The sequence below is a fragment of the Rhamphochromis sp. 'chilingali' genome (assembly GCF_963969265.1).
Source record: "Rhamphochromis sp. 'chilingali' genome assembly, chromosome: 4".
Lineage (NCBI taxonomy): Eukaryota > Metazoa > Chordata > Actinopteri > Cichliformes > Cichlidae > Rhamphochromis > Rhamphochromis sp. 'chilingali'.
This window is the reverse complement of record NC_137948.1, coordinates 18665095-18684577: the sequence shown is the minus strand read 5'-3', so window position 1 is coordinate 18684577 and position 19483 is coordinate 18665095. Positions and strand designations below refer to the sequence as shown.

At 39.9% G+C, this 19483-nt stretch overlaps 1 protein-coding gene across 6 annotated transcripts; it reads left to right on the top strand.

Moving 5' to 3' along the window:
- The first annotated feature begins 1868 nt into the window (after positions 1 to 1868).
- On the top strand, positions 1869 to 17929 carry clockb (clock circadian regulator b). Of its 6 annotated transcripts, none has more exons than XM_080879925.1 (24): positions 1869 to 2097; positions 3932 to 4023; positions 4363 to 4504; positions 4799 to 4887; positions 5431 to 5490; positions 5794 to 5942; positions 6568 to 6659; positions 6853 to 6942; positions 7132 to 7252; positions 7603 to 7716; positions 7996 to 8114; positions 8227 to 8309; positions 9202 to 9308; positions 9409 to 9556; positions 9758 to 9833; positions 10177 to 10321; positions 10484 to 10587; positions 12268 to 12393; positions 12614 to 12772; positions 13427 to 13627; positions 14316 to 14521; positions 14635 to 14767; positions 15350 to 15484; positions 15752 to 17929. In XM_080879925.1, exons 4-24 carry the CDS (start codon positions 4871 to 4873, stop codon positions 16010 to 16012), a joined length of 2646 nt encoding a protein of 881 aa, XP_080736051.1. In that variant the 5' UTR covers positions 1869 to 2097; positions 3932 to 4023; positions 4363 to 4504; positions 4799 to 4870; the 3' UTR covers positions 16013 to 17929. The 6 variants fall into 6 exon arrangements, with proteins under 6 accessions (XP_080736051.1, XP_080736048.1, XP_080736049.1 ...); XM_080879922.1 differs by having other exon boundaries at positions 4360 to 4504; XM_080879923.1 differs by having other exon boundaries at positions 1869 to 2137.
- Positions 17930 to 19483: the final 1554 nt, after the last annotated feature.

The window sequence follows — 19483 nt, the reverse complement described above, 5'->3', positions numbered from 1 at the left end:
GCGTCCAAGTACGCCACAGCGTGGCTGGCAAGAAAGGGTATAAAAGAAGAAAAACTAATGACATGGCCTCCTTGTTCACCTGATCTGAACCCCATTGAGAACCTGTGGTCCATCATCAAATGTGAGATTTACAGGGAGGGAAAACAGTACACCTCTCTGAACAGTGTCTGGGAGGCTGTGGTTGCTGCTGCACGCAATGTTGATGGTGAACAGATCAAAACACTGACAGAATCCATGGATGGCAGGCTTTTGAGTGTCCTTGCAAAGAAAGGTGGCTATATTGGTCGCTGATTTTTTGTTTTGTTTTTGAATGTCAGAAATGTATATTTGTGAATGTGGAGATGTTATATTGGTGTCACTGGTAAAAATAAATAATTGAAATGGGTATATATTTGTTTTTTGTTAAGTTGCCTAATAATTATGCACAGTAATAGTCACCTGCACACACAGATATCCCCCTAAAATGGCTAAAACTAAAAACTACTTCCAAAAACATGCAGCTTTGATATTAATGAGTTTTTTGGGTTCATTGAGAACATGGTTGTTGTTCAATAATAAAATTATTCCTCAAAAATACAACTTGCCTAATAATTATGCACTCCCTGTAGAAGAAGCTTCTCCAGAAATCTGTAGTGTGCTAGGTGCAACTCGCTAGAGGGTAGACCTAAGAGGAAAACACCAGGATCTTTAAAAAAAAATAAAAAAAATAAAGAAGCTTATTTTAAACATTCCACTAATTTCCTTAGACATAACTTTCCAGAACCTGGAAATCAATTTAGACTCTTGTGCAAAACATCAGCGGTGATATGCAATCTGTGAACACTATTATACTGAGTCTCTTGCATATGAAGGTAGATTTGATCAGGGTTATAGCTTCCTGCCAGTCATCCTCTATTTATTCTGTGCCTAAATCCTTCCCCCACGTATGAGCAATATTTACAGCTCACATCAGAGGAACAGAGAAGGAAGTAGACTAGTGCAGCGGTCCCCAACCCCCGGGCCTCGGACCGGTATCGGTCCGTGAGTCGTTTGGTACCGGCCAACAAGAGTAGAGGCTCCGGTGTGAAATGTATGGTTCTCAGGGTTTTTATCGGTTTTCAGCGTTATTTTGTTATCGTTTTTATCATTAACTTGGTTTTCCTGGGTCTTTTCACGTGTGTTATGAATAAATCTTCTTTTTTTCGGTACCGGTACTAGTTTTATTTTGTTGTATTTATCCGCGACACCTTAAAGGCCGATATTGTCGGGCATAAACCGGTCCGTGGTGCAAAAAATGTTGAGGGCCGCTGGACTAGTGAAATAAAATGTCTCCCAGTTTGGTGATATTGTTCAATTTATGGTGTGACACTTTTATATGATTTGTACTGTCTTGATAGCATCTTGTCCATAAAGACAGTAACCAGTATAGTGTAGATATCTATCACTGCAAACACATGAAATTGATGTAGAATTCCAGATTATGCCTCATAAAAAGAATCTCTAAAGCCTAAAAGCACCTTTAGAAAAAGTTAGGGGGAACCTCGACACAAAATACGGACAACGTCATGGCCGTGAATGCCTGCGATTGAATGTCGATAAAAGGGGAACCCCTTGTCATCAGGAGGGCTGTCTTTAACCTGCTTCTACACCCCTGTGGCGACCGTCCAATGTCACATTCACAGTTAATACCGTGCAACCCAAATTACAGCCAGTAGAGATATTATTAGTTTATCTAAATATATTATTTAAATATTGCTATTGAGGTGCTTTTAAAACGCGAGTAAACTGTGTATCTATTTTTATATATCACTATTATCCAGACTGGCGTCAGCCATTTTTAAACATTTTAAATGCCTTAATTTTTAATCGCTACCTCGGTCGCTCGGACAGTGGAGTAGTTTGTGTGGAAAAGCCACATAAAAAACGCGGAGTCATTTCCCCTTTCGAAGATCACTCAGCGATTCCCTCAGTTTTCCCTCGGCTACTGTACTTGCAAAATAGTGCGCCCTGCTGTCTCTATTGCGCATGACTGTACGTCGTAATATGAAGTAGGCCTCCTGTTTTTCTCCCCAACCCGAAGTCCTCCTGGCCCCCACCACCTCGCTGCAACGCTCACAAGTAAGCAAAACACGGAGGCTGCTCTCGATTATTCGTCAAGGTAAGGGTTTTTAATGCATACGCGAAGCTGGTGGCGGTTACCGATCGTGAAATAGCACGGCAGCCGTGGTTTGTAGACGGTGTTTTCGGCGTGCGGAAGCGGTCGGACTGCAGAGCAGGCTTCGGGACTGTTTCCGCACGCTTGAGGGAGAGCAAGGCCCAGTGACCCACATTTGGAGCAGCCAGTGTCTATGTGTAAGAGTGGGCGAGCGCGTGCGCGTATCCTTGCCAGTGTGTGTGTGTGAGCCCGCGCGCGTGTGCCCGGGAACAGTGTATGTATGTGTGTATGTACATCTGCCGCGAAAATGTTTCCACCGTCGTTGGTTTTATAGATGTGTCTCCGCGGTGGATAGGCATGTTTTTGTCGGCTTACGCGAGGACCTTGCCCCGCGCGGATGTTCATGCGCGGCGTTTGAGGACCCGACGGTAATATTTTAGATTATTTCATCTTCAGTGTCAGTTGTTGCGTGACAGCTTCGGGCTCGGCGCCAGCTTGCTATGATAGACATATTTTTCCTCTTGTTTATTTTTGACAAATGTGAAATGCTTTACCCGTGAGTGTCATTCAGTGTTTTCGGAGTGTGAGCATGAGGAAACTGGGGCAGTAAGAGCATTAAATCTCTGAGTTAAATTGGCAGTTTTCGGTAGCAAGCTTAGTTAGCCTGCTAGCTAGCTATATGGGTTGCTCTCTTTTAGGTTGTATAACTAACACCTGTGGCATTAAATTGTATATGTTAAACGCTAGATTGCCTTATCTTATGGCTCGTTGCTGTTTTGGGAGACGGAAAAACATTCGGTCATGTTGCTCATATGAGAGTTAATTCATTGGGAATGGTTTACAACGTCTTCGTCCAATGAAGAAGCTCAGTTTAACGAGGCTTCACTTATTGGCCATGAAGAGAACACCAAGTGCAGGTCAGCATCCCGAAATATAGCCTTGGGACCACCAGTGTGATCTCCTTATGATGGTTTTATACACATGAGGGAGATATGAGAGGGCATCTCCTCTAGTATGCTGTCCACAGTTGTTAGTGTAGTCTTCGTGACCTCTCTGCCCACACTTATATACAGCAAAATCCTCTTAGAAGGCGTTGATTAAGTGGTGGTCTGTTGTCCCTGTGCCGGTGGGACTACTTGACGAGTTTGGAAGCGACTCCTATAGACTAATCTTTTAAGCCTTTAGCAAATGCTGAAATTGATTATTCGACTCTTGTGCATGAGTTTGCTTGTTGAAAAAAGCACTAACACTCACAAGTTATTGCTGTTCAGTTGTGGTGCTGGTTGGTGTTAATGTAAAGAGTAAATCTTTAGACTGTTGTTTTTAATAAAAAAAAGAAAACGCACACTGAGCATTGATGCGAAGACTAGATTGGTCATAACAGTTTGAGAATCAAAACAACAGAACTGTTGATTAACAGGAAAACAATCAGCAACTACTCTAAGTCATCACCAGTCATTTTTCATGGCAAAATGCCAAGGTTATATTGGGTCCAGCACCTCAATTGTGATCATATATCTCTGTAAAATGATTGGACTGTTGCTGAGATAATGGGGTATTTGTTGTTAATTTTTTTATATGAAAGTAGTATTAAATCCCTTTTACTTTTAACCGTTTCTTAGACAGAGCATACTTGTTTTTGGCGTTTTAGTGGTATGACAAATCTATGTGTAAAAGCTGATTACTTGCAGCTCAGGTTTCCTGTTTTGTACTTTGCAGCAACTAACATCTGCATTTTTCGGGTGACTTCTAGAATTTCTGTGCATGGTAAACAGTGGGTGTATGTTTGTGTTGCAGGTGAGGTGTGGTTTGCACACACAAGATTTGTCAGCAACTCAAAGGCTGCGATCTCAAACAGCTAATTATACCAACAAGTGACATTCCAGAATGTAAGTTACATGATGTAAAACTATTGTAAGTGCAGAAGTAAATTTCATTTCAGGGTATTTTTTTTGTATTGATTTATGTTATTCACACTTTGAAGATGCTGCCGCATGTTATACTGTAATTTAATAATCTTAATTCATAAAATACATTTATGTCCATAATGTATATTGTACCAAAATTAAAAGGAAGAAACTGATTTTAAAGGGGGAAAAAAGAATAAATAAAAATAAATCTTGGTTTAAGAAATGGCAGACAGTGCACTAGGAGATGGTTATTATGTTTCCAAACTCTCTGGTTGGTCTCCCCATGACCATTAGTTTCTGCTCTGATTTCTCCAGCAGGTTTGCTTGACCACCATGTCCTTCCTGTGGCCTGGTGCCCTCTCATGACCCCAATGACATCAGCTCCACTTTTGACCCCAAACCCCTTCTACAACCCCCTGAGAAAATACGTTAACTGAGCACGTGCATAGGCTGCAGTGAGGTGAGAAGTTAATACACAGACACACAGATTTAATCTGGTGCATGGAAAAGTGTTTATTAAATGTCAGAAATTTTTATTATTTAGTGTGTGCATGCATGTATGGAGATGTAACTGTGTTTTTTAAAAAGAAAGGAACTAGTTAAGAGAAAAGATATGATCTGCAAATGTTATGGTTAGAAAAGGGACTACCCTTTCAGGCTTTCATTTCAAAGCCCCATTTAGTGCCTTCATATACAATATGAAAAATAACTAGGAGTTAAACTAATAAACTACCTGCTCTTTTTGTCTCAACAGGTGGTCTTCCAAATGCCTACCTCACGCCTAAAGAACAAATCACTGCAGCCACAGCCCTGATTAGCAGCCACCATGACATCAAGCATGGGGTATAATGCTGCACACAACACCTCAAAATGTTGTGTCTGCTGTATACAGAATATGTTCATAGTCACATGTACAAAATCACAAAATATATGTATGTAACATCTGGCTCAAAAATTAAAACTCATTATTTTAACTCTTTATATTTCTTTACTTTTGAAAGAATATTTTTTCATTTAAAGAAAGAAAGTTATGGATAGCATCTATGAGTCCCCATCAAATGATTTTTTTTGACCTATATTAATTGAAACGTAGTACACAAATGCGCTTAATCTTCTTGGCAAACAAAACACATTCCTTCTACTGCTCTCTCTCTCTCTTTCTCTCTCGCTCTCTCTCTCTCTCTCACCCGTTTTCTGTGTGACCCAAAAATAAACCTGCTGCTGGCATGTACAATAGGAATTCTCTCATTAGCCAACATCAGTCATTGGTTATTATTAACAATGCATACCTGCCTTCAAGGCCACCGCACATGCAGGAAAACGTAAACAAGTAAGTCTTGAAAGCTGTGAATGGCTGTAAATATGTTTGCTTTCTTCCTTCTTTAGGGATGATTGTAGCATCTTTGATGGGTTGATGGAAGAAGATGAAAAGGACAAAGCAAAACGGTAAGATAAACATGCTGGAGAGGAGATTAGTCTAGTATGGACTTAAAAAAGTCATAGAATATTGATTAAACATGAGTTAGTACATTTTTGTTAATACACAGTGTCAGAGCTGACTTTGTCCTAATGCCATTCACACAACAGTCATTCTGCCTTGACTTTCACATAACCAGGGTCACTTATGATAAAGTTACATTACTGTTTTTTTAAAGGTTGTGTTTTTAAAGCCCAGTCAAAACACTGGATGAAAACAGAACCAAATAAAATGTCTTAAACCTTCTATTTCAAAACTATTTTTGCTTGCAGCGTGTCCCGTAACAAGTCTGAGAAGAGACGGCGAGACCAGTTCAATGTCCTCATCAAGGAACTCGGCACAATGTTGCCTGGCAACACTAGAAAGATGGACAAGTCCACCATCCTGCAGAAAAGCATCGACTTCCTGTGTAAACACAAAGGTCAGAGCTTTCTGCCGTGCTCGTCTCACTTCCTGTTTTTGCTAAACACCTCACAGGGTGGATGTTTTTTGTATATTTAGCTTGATCATTCCGATTTAGCCACACTTATCAGGGTTTGCTTACCTTCATCACTAGAAAGCGAAAGTATGTTTTTATTGCCTTTTTATGAGACATTGGTGCTGTAATTTTACATTACAAAATGGTAACTATTTGAACCAGTTGTGTATTTTTGACCTAACAAGTTATTCTTAAAGTAAATCTACCTTTATGTCTTTTAATAATTATAAGGGTTTCAGCAGTTTTAACTTTTTATGAATACTGATATTGTGTTTATGTTAAATTATTTCATCACTGTTTATAGGTCAGTGATCCTTTTGTTTTTATCTAGTGTCATTGACTTGCAAGATAATAAAATACCAGCTTCCGCCTAGTATGTTTTTAACTGTCTTGTTTTCATACTGGACATAGCAGTCTCAAAACATTTTTCCACCCAGTTGTTTACTGTTAACTTTATGCTGTTTTTGTTGTCTTTTTACATGCCCTCACCTCTCGTGCTCTTATTCTTCCTCGACGTTTTCCACTATGTCTGTATTAAGTTCTGACTGAATTCTCTGTCCTTCACCAGAGATTGCAGCTCAGTCTGAGTCGAGTGAGATCAGGCAAGACTGGAAGCCTCCATTTCTTAGCAATGAGGAATTCACCCAGCTCATGCTGGAGGTCAGAAATCTTAGGTTTCGTTCTGTAATCTTGTTTGTTGTGTAAAAACACAGGCACTTGACCCACAGTTGTATTACTGCAGTGGTCAGTGTCACCTCATTTTGTACAGTATAGTTATATCTGAAGTTAAATTTACAATTTTAAGTTTGTCCTTATGGGATTTGACACTGTTTTTTTTTTTTTTTTTTAACAGGCTCTTGATGGGTTCTTTATAGCAATAATGACTGATGGCAACATCCTCTACGTGTCTGAGAGTGTCACTTCACTACTAGAACACCTCCCGGTAAATCACCTCCCCCTGCAACCGTGTCTGTATTAGTCATACACTTTATTATAACAAAAGCTTTCATAGGATCTTTTGTGTGGTTCAGATTAAACATGTCAGGCTGACCAGTGTGTATTGAAAAGGGCTTGTCTTCATTTGTATTCCTCTTGAATGTGTGTGTGTGCCTGTGTGTGGGTGTTTTATCAGGCGGATTTGGTGGACCAGAACCTGTTAAACTTCCTGCCGGTTGGGGAACACTCCGAAGTGTACAAGGCTCTGTCCACACACCCCTCTGAGCTAGAGAACCTTAGCACTGATTACCTAAAGTGTGAGTAACACACCGTCATCTTGTACCATAAAACCTGCTTATTTGAAATGATATGGTTTACAATTTTTTTTTTTTTTTTTTTTTGTATGTCTGATGATTAAACAGGATTATTTATTATCAGATTAAAAATGCTCACAAGTAAAAGTATTTCTCAAATAAATTGATAAATAAATAATGTTAAAAAGGATTCAAATTTCAAAAACGTCACCATAGTGTGAACACACGGCTTGTCAGAGTGAAGCTGCTGGACTGGACATGACCTTTGTGGAGCACATGAACAGCATGTTTTTACAAGCAGTTGTATTTTTTTTCCTTGGTAATTATAATCTCTTTTTCTTTTTTGTCTCCAGCTAAGAATCACATGGAGTTCTGCTGTCATATGCTGCGAGGGGCCATTGACCCCAAAGAATCCCCTGTTTATGAATATGTTAAGTTCATCGGCAACTTCAAGTCTCTCAATAACGGTATGTCCCTCGCACTGCATGTGAGGAATTTCAGAAGATGTTTTTTTTTTTTTTTTTTTTTTTTTTTAAATACTATTTTCCAAACAAGCTTGCATGTATAGATACAAACTAGCATTAAACTTGTGTGTTAAACCCATTAAATGTTAAAGTCAAAAAGTGGAAAATAAGCATAATTTTAAGATATCATTTACTAGCCTAGAAAGATATTATTCTGTGTACTGCTCTGTGAACCACATTTTATATTCTTTGACATGCTGAGTAAGTAACACTGTTGTGCAGTTCCCAATGTGACTAGGAACGGTCTGGCAGGGGTGTTACAGCGGTCGCTACAACCTGCCTTTGATGACCAGGTGTGCTTTGTAGCCACGGTCCGGCTAGCTAAGCCTCAGTTTATCAAGGTATTATTCAGACATGAACTGACTTTACTCATTAGACTGTCAAGTATTTATTTGTCAATTAGCTATTAATTATCTCTCAAAACATCTAATTTTCACAATTTTATTTTCATAGGAAATGTGTACGGTGGAGGAGCCCAATGAAGAGTTCACATCAAGACACAGTCTAGAATGGAAATTCCTCTTTTTAGACCATCGGTAGGCAGATCTAGTTCTTCTCCTGTATACTCAATCACAACGGGTTGTTGGGTGGTTGAGTTGCACCCACATGGCTGCTGTCTTATATAGATGGCTGAAACACACATTCACACACGTTATGATTGGTCAGTTTAGCAAATGTGAGACTTTATTCATGCATCTAACCTCTTAAGTTCTGTCTTCATTCATTATTGACAAATTTAAATGTGAACTAGAGGATAGTACGGTCTTTTTCCAGGTCATAGTTCAAATATGTTTCATTTCAGTTCTTCACAAACTGTGTTCTTGTTCTTCAATTTATTTCTCCATTGAGATTTTCCTCCACACTTCTAGTTTCACTTTTCAGGACACCAGAAGTTAAGAAATCATAGAAAATAAATAAACAAATCATAAATAAAATAAATGAGGGCGGCACGGTGGTTAGCAGCGTTGCTGCACAGCAAGAAGGTCCTGAGTTCAATTCCACCATCAGGCCGGGGTCTTTCTGTGTGGAGTTTGCATGTCCTCCTCGTGTTTGCGTGGGTTCTCTCCGGGTACTCTGGCTTCCTCCCACAGTCCAAAAACATGCAGTTAGTGGGGATAGGTTAATTGGTCAATCTAAATTGCCCATAGGTGTGAATCTGTGAGTGAATGTGAATGCGACTGGTTGTCTGTGTCTCTATGTGTTAGCCCTGCGACAGACTGGCGACCTGTCCAGGGTGTACCCCGCCTCTTGCCCTATGAAAGCTGGGATAGGCTCCAGCACCCTCCGCGACCCTGGAAAGGATAAGCGGAAGCGAATGGATGGATAAATAAAATAAATAAATGTACATGAAAATAAAGCATTTCTCTAGAAAAAGTATCCGTTCAGCAATTTTACATCAGAGTAAGAAAATTCTTTTACCTTTTACAGAGCGCCACCAATTATAGGCTACCTGCCTTTTGAGGTTTTGGGGACATCAGGGTACGACTATTACCATGTGGACGACCTGGAGACGCTAGCGAAATGTCACGAACACTGTGAGCACTTTAAGTCAAACTAGCAAAAATCTTTTGTAAAAGCCTTTTTCTGAGTGTTTTTGGTAACATCTTTGGCTGTTTCTGCCCCGCTTCTGTTCAGTAATGCAATATGGTAAAGGGAAGTCATGCTACTACCGTTTCCTGACGAAAGGTCAACAGTGGATCTGGCTGCAGACACACTACTACATCACCTACCATCAATGGAACTCTCGACCTGAGTTTATTGTCTGCACGCACACAGTAGTCAGGTACAAGTATGTTTATTTTATTCCCCTTTTCCAGAAGATTGCTGATCACTGGACTTTTTCAGGAACGATGTTGAGTTTGTGTTAACAAAAGACTCTTTATGTCTCTATTTTTATAATGTTTTTATTGGTCAACCATCTTCTCAAACCCCCCCCCCTTTTTTTTTTTTTTTTGTTTGTTTTTGTTTTTGGTCTAAAATGCAGCTATGCAGAGGTGAGGGCAGAACAGCGCAGAGAGCTCGGCATCGAGGAGGCAAATCCAGAAGTCACTGCAGATAAGGTGAGAAATAAATAAAACATGTAGCACGGTCCTTATAATTACAAACATGTCAAGCACAGGAGTAAAATTGAGTCTAAAAACAATGTTGTGGTAGAAGTTGTTGTGTAAGACTAACTGAAACAGATGAAAGCAAAAATACCAGAAATATATTACATGTTGAAGTACAATATTCAGCTTCATTAGGAGCTGTTACAATGTTAGATTATGAAATTTATGCTTCAGATTTTCTGCTGGTACCTCAATTACCTTTTAGGCCTGTAATTTCCACTTGTATGCACTCCATTAGATACAATGGATAGGCTTTCTTGTTTTTTAAATCTTTGGTATTTTCTTATTTTTCCAGAGTCAAGACTCTGGCTCAGAGTCACAGCTCAATACGTCCAGCCTGAAGGAGGCACTGGAGCGATTTGACCACAGTAGAACACCTTCGACTTCCTCGCGGAGTTCCCGCAAGTCCTCATCGCATGTGTCTGACAACACCTGCACTTGTAAGGACACCCACAGTTGCACAAGTAATGTGACATACACTGACATACTGTTAAGGGGAGGTGGTGACATATCCTCTCTGTATTAAAATTCAGTGGCTAACTCCTGTAGTAAAATGATATCATCTAAAAATAACCATTGACCACCAATTACTTTCTCTGCAGCGACAGCTCCCAAGTTACACATGGACACGGCCACGCCCCCTCGGCAATCATTAGCATCTACCATGGAGATGACATCACAGCGCCGGTCATCTATCAGCAGCCAGGTGAGACAGGACACAGCTGGCTAATGCATAGAAAATCCTTACAAAACTACTTCTGGCCATAACTAACACAGAAATTGGTCAAGAAAACACTGTTTTCTTTTTTGTTTTATGGATTGGCATATCTGGTTCCTGGTGGAACTTTTGTGCTTGACTATTTCCTGAAGCTTTCTTACGTAATCTGAGCACTAAGCGCAGACAAACGCTTCCGACTTCAAGAACAGTGTTAATTCTGCTGACTAATAAATAATAAGTAAAGTGCTATACAAATGCAGGCCATTTACTATTTTAATAATTTTCATCATAGTTTTTGTCAACAACCTGTTTCTCCCTGACGAAAACAAAATCACTAAAATAAAAACGAATGCATGAGGATAAAAACTGCGATGAAATCTACGGACACTTGTACCAACGAATAAAAACAAGATGAAAATGTTCTGAGAGGCGGTGCGAGTTTTGGAAGTGATCCTGTCAGTATTCTCTGTGTACATCAAGGTTGGATGCACAGAATTTGATCTGCCCTCAGCAAACAGGGTGTGGAGGAAGCTCCCATGCCTCTGTTTCTCATGAAAACATGACAAAATTTAGAGCAGACATATGGACATATTTCGCTTTTTAAGTCTGGGAAAATAAGATGCTTTGCAAACCTTGTGGAGTAAAAACACAAACTTTTACACTTTATATTTTAGGCAAATAAATCAACTTCACATTTAGGTTTTGATAATCTTGTGATATGTAGTTGACCCTAAACTTAGATCCCTAAATTATAACTAAAACTAAATGACTCTTCAGGCAAAAATTCAAAAAAAAAATTGCTGTCACAAAAACACTTGTTAAAGACAGAGAGCTAAACCAGAGTTACAGTGAAGGCCTGAAAGAGCATCACTGGGGAAATTATAAAGCATCTTTTCAGCTGCTTAAAGTCTGGGCTGTACATAAAACCTGTACGCGAGTTAAAATTTCCATTATATCACATTATGTTGAATGTGACCTGATTTTACCACCATAATTTTCAATACATGTAATCAAATTTCTCAGCTACAGTTTTGATTTCAAACTTCAATGGAGAGCAACGGGCAAGGTTAATATGCTGATGAGGTTTCAGTAGGCCAGCGGTTAGCATCAAGACAGTACTGCAGTGTTAGCTGGGATGGTGAGAGGTTCATTGTTTTGCATCTTCACTTCACTGTAACAAAAAATAATTTCCCCCAGGGATCAATAAAGTATTCTGATTCTGATTCAACAATCTTTCAATCAAAAATACATAATTACCATAAAATCTGTGTTTTTCAACTTACGTACTAAAGTTGTTGTGCTTTGAATGGGCGTTAAGCGGCGTCAAAACTCAGAGATGTGCGTCGCACTGTTGCCTCACAGCAAGAAAGTTCCTGGTTTAAACCTCAGCTAGGGACTTTCTGTGTGGAGTGTGCATATTTTCTCTGTTCCTGTGTGGGTTTCCTCCGGGTAGTCTGGCTTCCTCTCACAGTCCAAAAACATGAATACTAGGTTAACTGTTATTCTAAATTTTCCTGTGTAGATGTATGTATCTGTAAAATTAGAAAAACACTATATAAATGCAAGTGTATTTCAGTTTTAAGTCTTGAACATGTGCATATAAAGTGGTGTAATACAATGAAAAATTCATGCCTGTAATCATAGTTTTTGTTTTCATTATATTTGCAGTCTATGAGCTCTCAGACTACAGGGCAGAGTGTAGCTCCTGGTATGATCAATCAGCAACAACAACAACAACAACAGCAACAGCAACAGCAACAACAACAACAGCAGCAGCTCCAGACAAATGTGCAGGTGAGACATAATTATGTGGAGAAGAGCTCAAATGGTTTGTTGACAACAGGTTAATTGGTGACAAACGTTTTTTTTTCAAATGCTTGTATAATGTGGACTCTGAGGTCTTGGACCTTGTGGCATTTAATTAACTGTGCAACCCAACTATGGAGTTCGATTAGCCAGTGTATCCTAATTGCATACACATTGCACAGCTTGTTCTTTTTCTCTCCGTCTGCAGCCAGTGATGGAGTTCTCAGCGCAGGTGAATGCCATGCAGCACTTAAAGGAGCAGCTGGAGCAGAGGACCAGAATGATCCAGGCTAACATTCAGCGGCAGCAGGAGGAGCTCAGACACATCCAGGAGCAGCTGCAGAGAGTCCAGGGGCAGGGTATACAGGTAGGCTGTAGATGCGTATGCAAGATTACTTTTAGGTCAGCACTGCTTTATGACATAAAAGCCTTTTCTTACAGTAGGTGTGTTTAAATCCACTTTACTCAGTGTCTATTTATATCTCTAGTGTAACTTACCTTGTGTCATCCTCTATTACTTTGCTTTATTTCTCTCTATTCATAACTCTTTCTCTGTCTTCATGTCGAAGTTAACATCTGTATATTGAGAAAATGGTGTGTATGACTGCACCTAGTGTTTACAGCAAAATAAAATTAATTATAAAAATAAACCAACAGGGTGGATTCTGTTCACAGGATACAGATAGAGCCAAGAAGTAGTGTTGATGTAATATTTTCCACATGTGGAAAAAAAAAAATCACTTAATCGAACAAGAAATGTGACCTCTGTTCAGACCAAGTAGGTGAATTGTCCTGTACCTGGTTTTGCTTGACCTAGATCAGGACTGGAATCCTGCATGCATTATATATTTCTTCTATTCATAGAAAACAGTAAACTGCCATCTCCTGATTGTGTAAAGATAATTTATTTCTGTTGATTATTCTGTTGTCACGCACAGATCTGGTAAAAGTAACACGCACACATTGTAAATCTCCTTACTATCTGAATGTGGCCTGACGTTTCATGTGTCCATTCTAACAGATGTTGCTGCAGCAGCAGGGTGGACCCATGAATGTACAGCTTCCTCAAGTAGGATCAGTCCAGCAGACAACTACGTTGACCAATCAGGTCCAGCAAACAACAATTAACCCCGTCCATTCGGGAACACAGCAGCTCACCATCCAGCAGCAGGCTCCTCCCACTCAACAGAGCTTACAACAGCAGACCAACACCCTTATGCAGGTGCGATACCGGCAGACACACGCAAGCAGACAGGCTATGGAAATACTATGAAAATGGTTTTGAAAGTTCAGATCAGATGAAAATGTTTGTCTGTTTCCTTTGCATGTCCATGATTTTGTCATTTCCTTTTAATCTCAGAAGTTGCCTGTGTGTGCATGTAGTCTTCTTTCAGCTTTCTCTGTGAACAATAATCTTACCTAAATTTGGGACAGTATTAGTCACTTTTATGCAGATATTACAGTGCTATGCTGTGAGGATAAAATGTTAAAATCTCATGCTGTTTGCATTTTTAATAATGTGACACTTTAGGGGTCACTCAGTGATAGTGGAGGCTTTCATTAAACCCCGCCTTTCCTCTGAATAGACACAGTTTAAATTTCCATGTTGTGAATTATTGATTATCTCATGCAATTTTGAAGTCAGCTCAAAATGGTGAGTGTGACAGCAGCAAGACATTTCACCGATTTCATTTTTGTGTCTCAAAGTTAGAAGACAGAAAACTTACGAAAAACCACTTTGACTTACATGCTGATTTATTTTGTGTTATGTGTAAATTTCACACATGACAGCGTAAAAGTGGGGAAAGTGAAACTGGAGAACGAATCCACAGAAAATCTTTAAATAATCTTGTTAATGCTTCGTTAATTTAAAAGACAATGTCATGGCCTTTGCTGTTGCTCCTCTGTAGCCCCAGCGTCAGACTCAGCAAGCTTCTCAGCCTCAGCCCCAACCTCAACCCCAGACCCAGGGCTCTGTATCTGCTCCTTTATACAACACAATGATGATTTCCCAGCCAGGACAGCCAAATGTGCTGCAGATCAGCACCAGCCTGCCGCAGAATAACACCCAGCAAGGCACAGCTGTGGCCACTTTCACCCAGGACCGACAGATCCGGTTAGTGCAGAACAATCGAACCTGATTCCCATTATAATGACAATCTGACAGTTTGTACATTTGAAAAGCTGATATTTACTATGATGGATAAATATATCTAGTTCTTTCTCCAGCTTCCCAGCAGGGCAGCAGCTTGTGACCAAGCTTGTGACAGCTCCAATGCATGCATGTGGTGCAGTCATGGTTCCCACTTCTATGTTTATGGGGCAGGTGGTTACCGCATACAACCCATTTGGGAGCCAGCAGGTAAACGCAGTTTGAATGATGTCTGCTTCTTTTGTTTTGCCTCTCTCTGTCTAAGATCAAAACTATTTGGAGTGAAGCCCATTTAAATGATTATATCTGAGCCACTCAGGGCTGACAAACTGCTCCTGGCATAGTAAAATGTGTGTTCTTTAACGCTTGGTGTAATGATTCTGGCACAGTAGCTTTGAAAATGCTCGTTAGCAATAATTTTCTAGGTGTTTGTAACTGAAATGAAAAGGGGAGGGGGAAAAAAGACTAGTTAATGCAACAGTGTGGTTCTGGAAGTAGTTAACGAAGAGATTCAGGATGATAGAAAAAGTATTTTGGGTTTAAAAAAAAACAGCATAACCCTTTTAATAATTAAATGAAACCCAAAAGCACGCTTGAAAAATCAAAGACTTGCAGGTTGTTGGGTAATTACTTAAATAGTGAAAAAATGGCACACATCTTAATAATTGATAACGATAAAACTAAGAGTAGCTGCTCATTCACCCTGAAAGCAGTGAGTGAGTGAACTTTTTAATTCATTTTTATTCCTTTACCTCAACATATTCCCTTTGTTAACCCTCTGTACCACTTCAGCAAGGGGGGCAGACCCAAACGCTGACTCTGCAGCCGGCCCAAGCACCTCAAGGACAACCAGACGGCCAAAACCAGACAGCTGTAGTGGCACAAAGCAACCAGCAGGGGCAGCAGCAACAACAGCAATTCCTACAGGTATCACTAGAGGGCAGAAGATGTCATTGATTTAAAATATTGTAGAGGCATGGTATGATAGGATAGCATTCATGTTTAATTTTACTGTACAGATATTTCATTTTTATGATATTGCGAATAATTATGAAATTATATAAAGTGTGTCTTAAGTGTACGGAGTGTCATTTACACTTGAAAATGTTTAAGACTTTCAGTGACACTAGAGAATGAGCAGAGGGAGAAGAATTTCCTTCATTGTCTAATATCATTGCATTGTCTTGCTGCCAGGGCCCTCGTCTTCTCCACAACAACCAGTCTACGCAGCTGATCCTGCAGGCAGCTTTCCCACTCCAACAGCAGGGAACCTTCACCCAGGCAACACATCCACAGCAGCAACAGCAACTGCAGCAGCAACAACAACCGCAGCAACAGCAGCAACAACAATCTCACCACCAGAGGCACCAGCAGCAGCTTAAACCACAGCCCCAGAAACAGCAGAAAGCCCCGTCATCGCACAGGACTGACGCTGTCAGCAGCCAACAGCAGTGAAGCGAGGAGGGGAGTGTGTACAGCGAGAACATGTGGGGAATTGGAACTCTTAAGGGATTGTTGCATACGTTTGTTTTTTTTGTTTGTTTGTTTTCCCCCCCCCCCCCCCCCCCCCGAAATCGTTCCTTCATCTGAAAGAAACAAATCATAGGAAAGAGGAAAATGAGTCCACAAGGAACTCACCAAAAGACTGTCACCATGGCAACAGGATGGATTCAAATCCCCATTTCCTCTCATGAGAAGCGGTGTTGTGAGGGAAGCTTCAGTTTCCGTGAAAACCTGAATTAATCACTTTATGGTCACTTTTTTTGTTTTTTGTTTTTTTTTTCTGAGAAGCGTGTCAAAGCGAACTGGCCTTGTACAGATTTACTGTATGATACAAACAAAAACTTGTAAATATCCACCATAGCCTAACAGAAAACAGAAATGTAGTATTTTATATGATTGCATGGAAAAAATAACTGTGTAAGCTTTTATTAGTTGCTTTAAAAAAAACAAAAAAAAACAACATAACTTTTTACTTTGGTCAAGTGTGGTCAAAGATGGAGCACTGACTCCTCTTAGACCTCCCCGCCCTACCACCACCACCACCACCACCACCCCTCCCAGGAAAAAAAAAATTAAGTCCAGAACAAGGTTTTAAAGTTCTGAGTGTTTTAAAAAATGGCTGGGCTTGGGTGTTTTTTGTGGAAGTTGTTTTTTGAACACTGTGTCTCTGAGACAAAAAAAGGCTCTCTTTCTAATTACAGATCATGTTTGGCAAGAAACTAGATTACAGTTTAACTGTATTATTTACAGGATAATTACTGTACATATGACGGGTTTAGTGATTCCAAGTGCCAATAACATAGTCAAAAATTTTTTTTACTTTAAATTTCAAACAGACTATTCAAAGGCATATATTTTCCAACAAGATATTACCCCTATTAAAATTAATGCGTGTGTATATAGTAGGGATTATTTTTTAAAAGTTAAAGAGCCCTATATGTAACAAAACAGTATATCCTCAAGCTCCTCAACTTTAGCACTTAACGTGGTTGTGTACGATAAATCACTGTCGACCCTGTTGTTTGTAATCTGTTGTGTGATTCTTTGAGCTAATGAGTGTTTCTGAGAAAACAATCTTTGTGTGAATGAGTGAACAAGAGTGTCTGTGGCTGGTGTGTGTGTGTGTTGCCCCTTGTGTCTTACAATAATTGACTTAGTAAAGGGTTTGAAGTTGTTGGATGGTACTTGTATTCTCAGGAATGTGGAAAGTTTTTGCTTCTGCCTCAGTCTGGAACCAGACCAGAAGGATTAGACAGTGATGCTGCAAAGACCATAGGAAGAAGATTCATAAAGGAAGTGGTGACTGAATCAAATTTGCCCCAGATTTCTTTAGAGCCTTCGTTGTTTATTTATCAAAGCATATAAAAATATGCTGGTGGGTTTTTTTTGTTGTTTTTGTGGGGGTAGATGTTGAGACGCAGTAGAGCAGAATTGCAGAGAAATCCTTCTGTTGTCACTCTTATTGGAATACGCTAACCTCACGCTACCCAAGCATCTGAATTTCAGCTGACTATCTTAAGGTCTCCTGTATCATCAGTGTTTCGTCCTTCTTCCTAGGCCTCAGAAAACCTCATGCAGTCCAGTTCACTTGACTCTCGGTTCTCAAATAGCAGTCAAAAACCAGGACAGGGTCCCGCTCCACTTTAAATGGTTTGGGCTCAGCCTGTGTACTTCAGTGATTAAGCCATATCATACAGAAAAGCCTTGGTTTGGAGGAAGTGAAATGTTGGCAAAGGAGCATTTAGAATGTGTTTTGTCTCAGAGTGTAGTAAAAGTGTGCTTGTGGGTTTGTGTGAATATAACATCTCCTGTCCTTGATCCTACTTCTTATATCACTTGGGGGTCAGTATTTCTTTCCCCTGGCGATAGCCAATCAGTTCTTGCGTTGCAGTATAAAGGAATTGTAATTTTCAAGGAACGTCTGCTCTCGTTGGGCGCAATATTGTGCGAGCCCGTGTGTGGGACGGCTCAACTTGAATATGTTTGTGTGAATGAGTCTGTGTGCATGTTAGCTGTCGCTTTATCCCAGTATATTTTCATGCACAGAAGTGTGACTGGAAAGTGGTTATTAGGCATTGCAGAGCACTGGTCACCTGCCAGGCTAAAGAAGATGGGTACTATTATTGTTCTGCAATAACAGACTGCTCACAGTGACTCTAGTACTATCTGACAAGTCTCAAATGTTAACCCTTGGACATAAGCTTAACTTAGACTAAATTGCTGTTAGCGGGGATAAAACCTCATTTCTTGTTTTCCCCCATACAAATAAGGAATAGTGGCGAGATTACACAGTGAGGGCTTTAATATTTGAATCAGGTCTTCCACTCGTCTCACATTAATTGTTTGTCCTGTATAGATTAGTGTGTTTGTGTGTGCGTGCGTGCGTTTTAAGGCATCTCTAAAGGGTAATGAAATGTTTATAGTTTGTGTCACTGATACCCAGCCCAAAGAATGTAATGGTGTTTTAAAGAGACTAATGGATGTTGTAACTGTGCGCCTGTTTGACAGGCTTTATGATGAAGGAAATGGAGGGGTGTGAACGAAACTCACAATTCACTGCAAGAATCCAGAACTTACAATCTGAATTTCAGTCTATCGTAAAAGAACCTCTGAATGTTTCACCATTACAGACTTTATTGGTTTGCAGCAATATGTTTCTGACAACATCTTGGTTGGGAAAAGGGTTCAAAATCTCTTCAAAGTTGAGGTCTAGGATATTTGATACGGGACGCCATTGACAAGACGGCGAGCTCCCCCTTCCACACAGATACACAGGTCACCTTTCCACTACACCGTTTGGTTCTAAACAGTTCTAGATCTAGTATAATACTGTACACATACACAAAGTTAAAAACACCAGTATTCAGTGTAAAAACGGTGCTATGCTAACCTGTACTGTATGTATTTCTATCCCTTCTTCTGCTCTTGAACTGTGCTCCTTTATCTACCCCAAAGTCAGATGTAATCAATATTTTGAAGCAAAATGTTTGCTAACATTATTATTATAATCCCCTCTTCTCCCATCTTGGTCAATTTGAAAATAAAAACAGTTGCAAATATTAAATGTGACATGTGTGTTGTACTCAGTTTTTAAGCCAGTGATGGCCTTCCTTTTGACCCACAGTAAAGTACACTTATTGCCGGTCGTTTACCTTCACATGCATATGAACTTCTTAATCCATAAGGTTTAAATATGATGTCAGCCCACCCTTTGCAGCTCTAATAGCTTTATGTCTTCTGGAAAGGCTTTTTACAAGGTTTAGGAGTTCGTCTATGGGAATTTTTGGCCTTTCTTTCAGAAGCGCATTTGTGAGGTCAGAAAATGAATGTTGAACGAGAAGACCTGGCTCACAGTCTGTTCTAATTCATCCCAAAGGTGATCTATAGAGTTGAGGTCAGGACTCAGGCCAGTCAAGTTCTTTC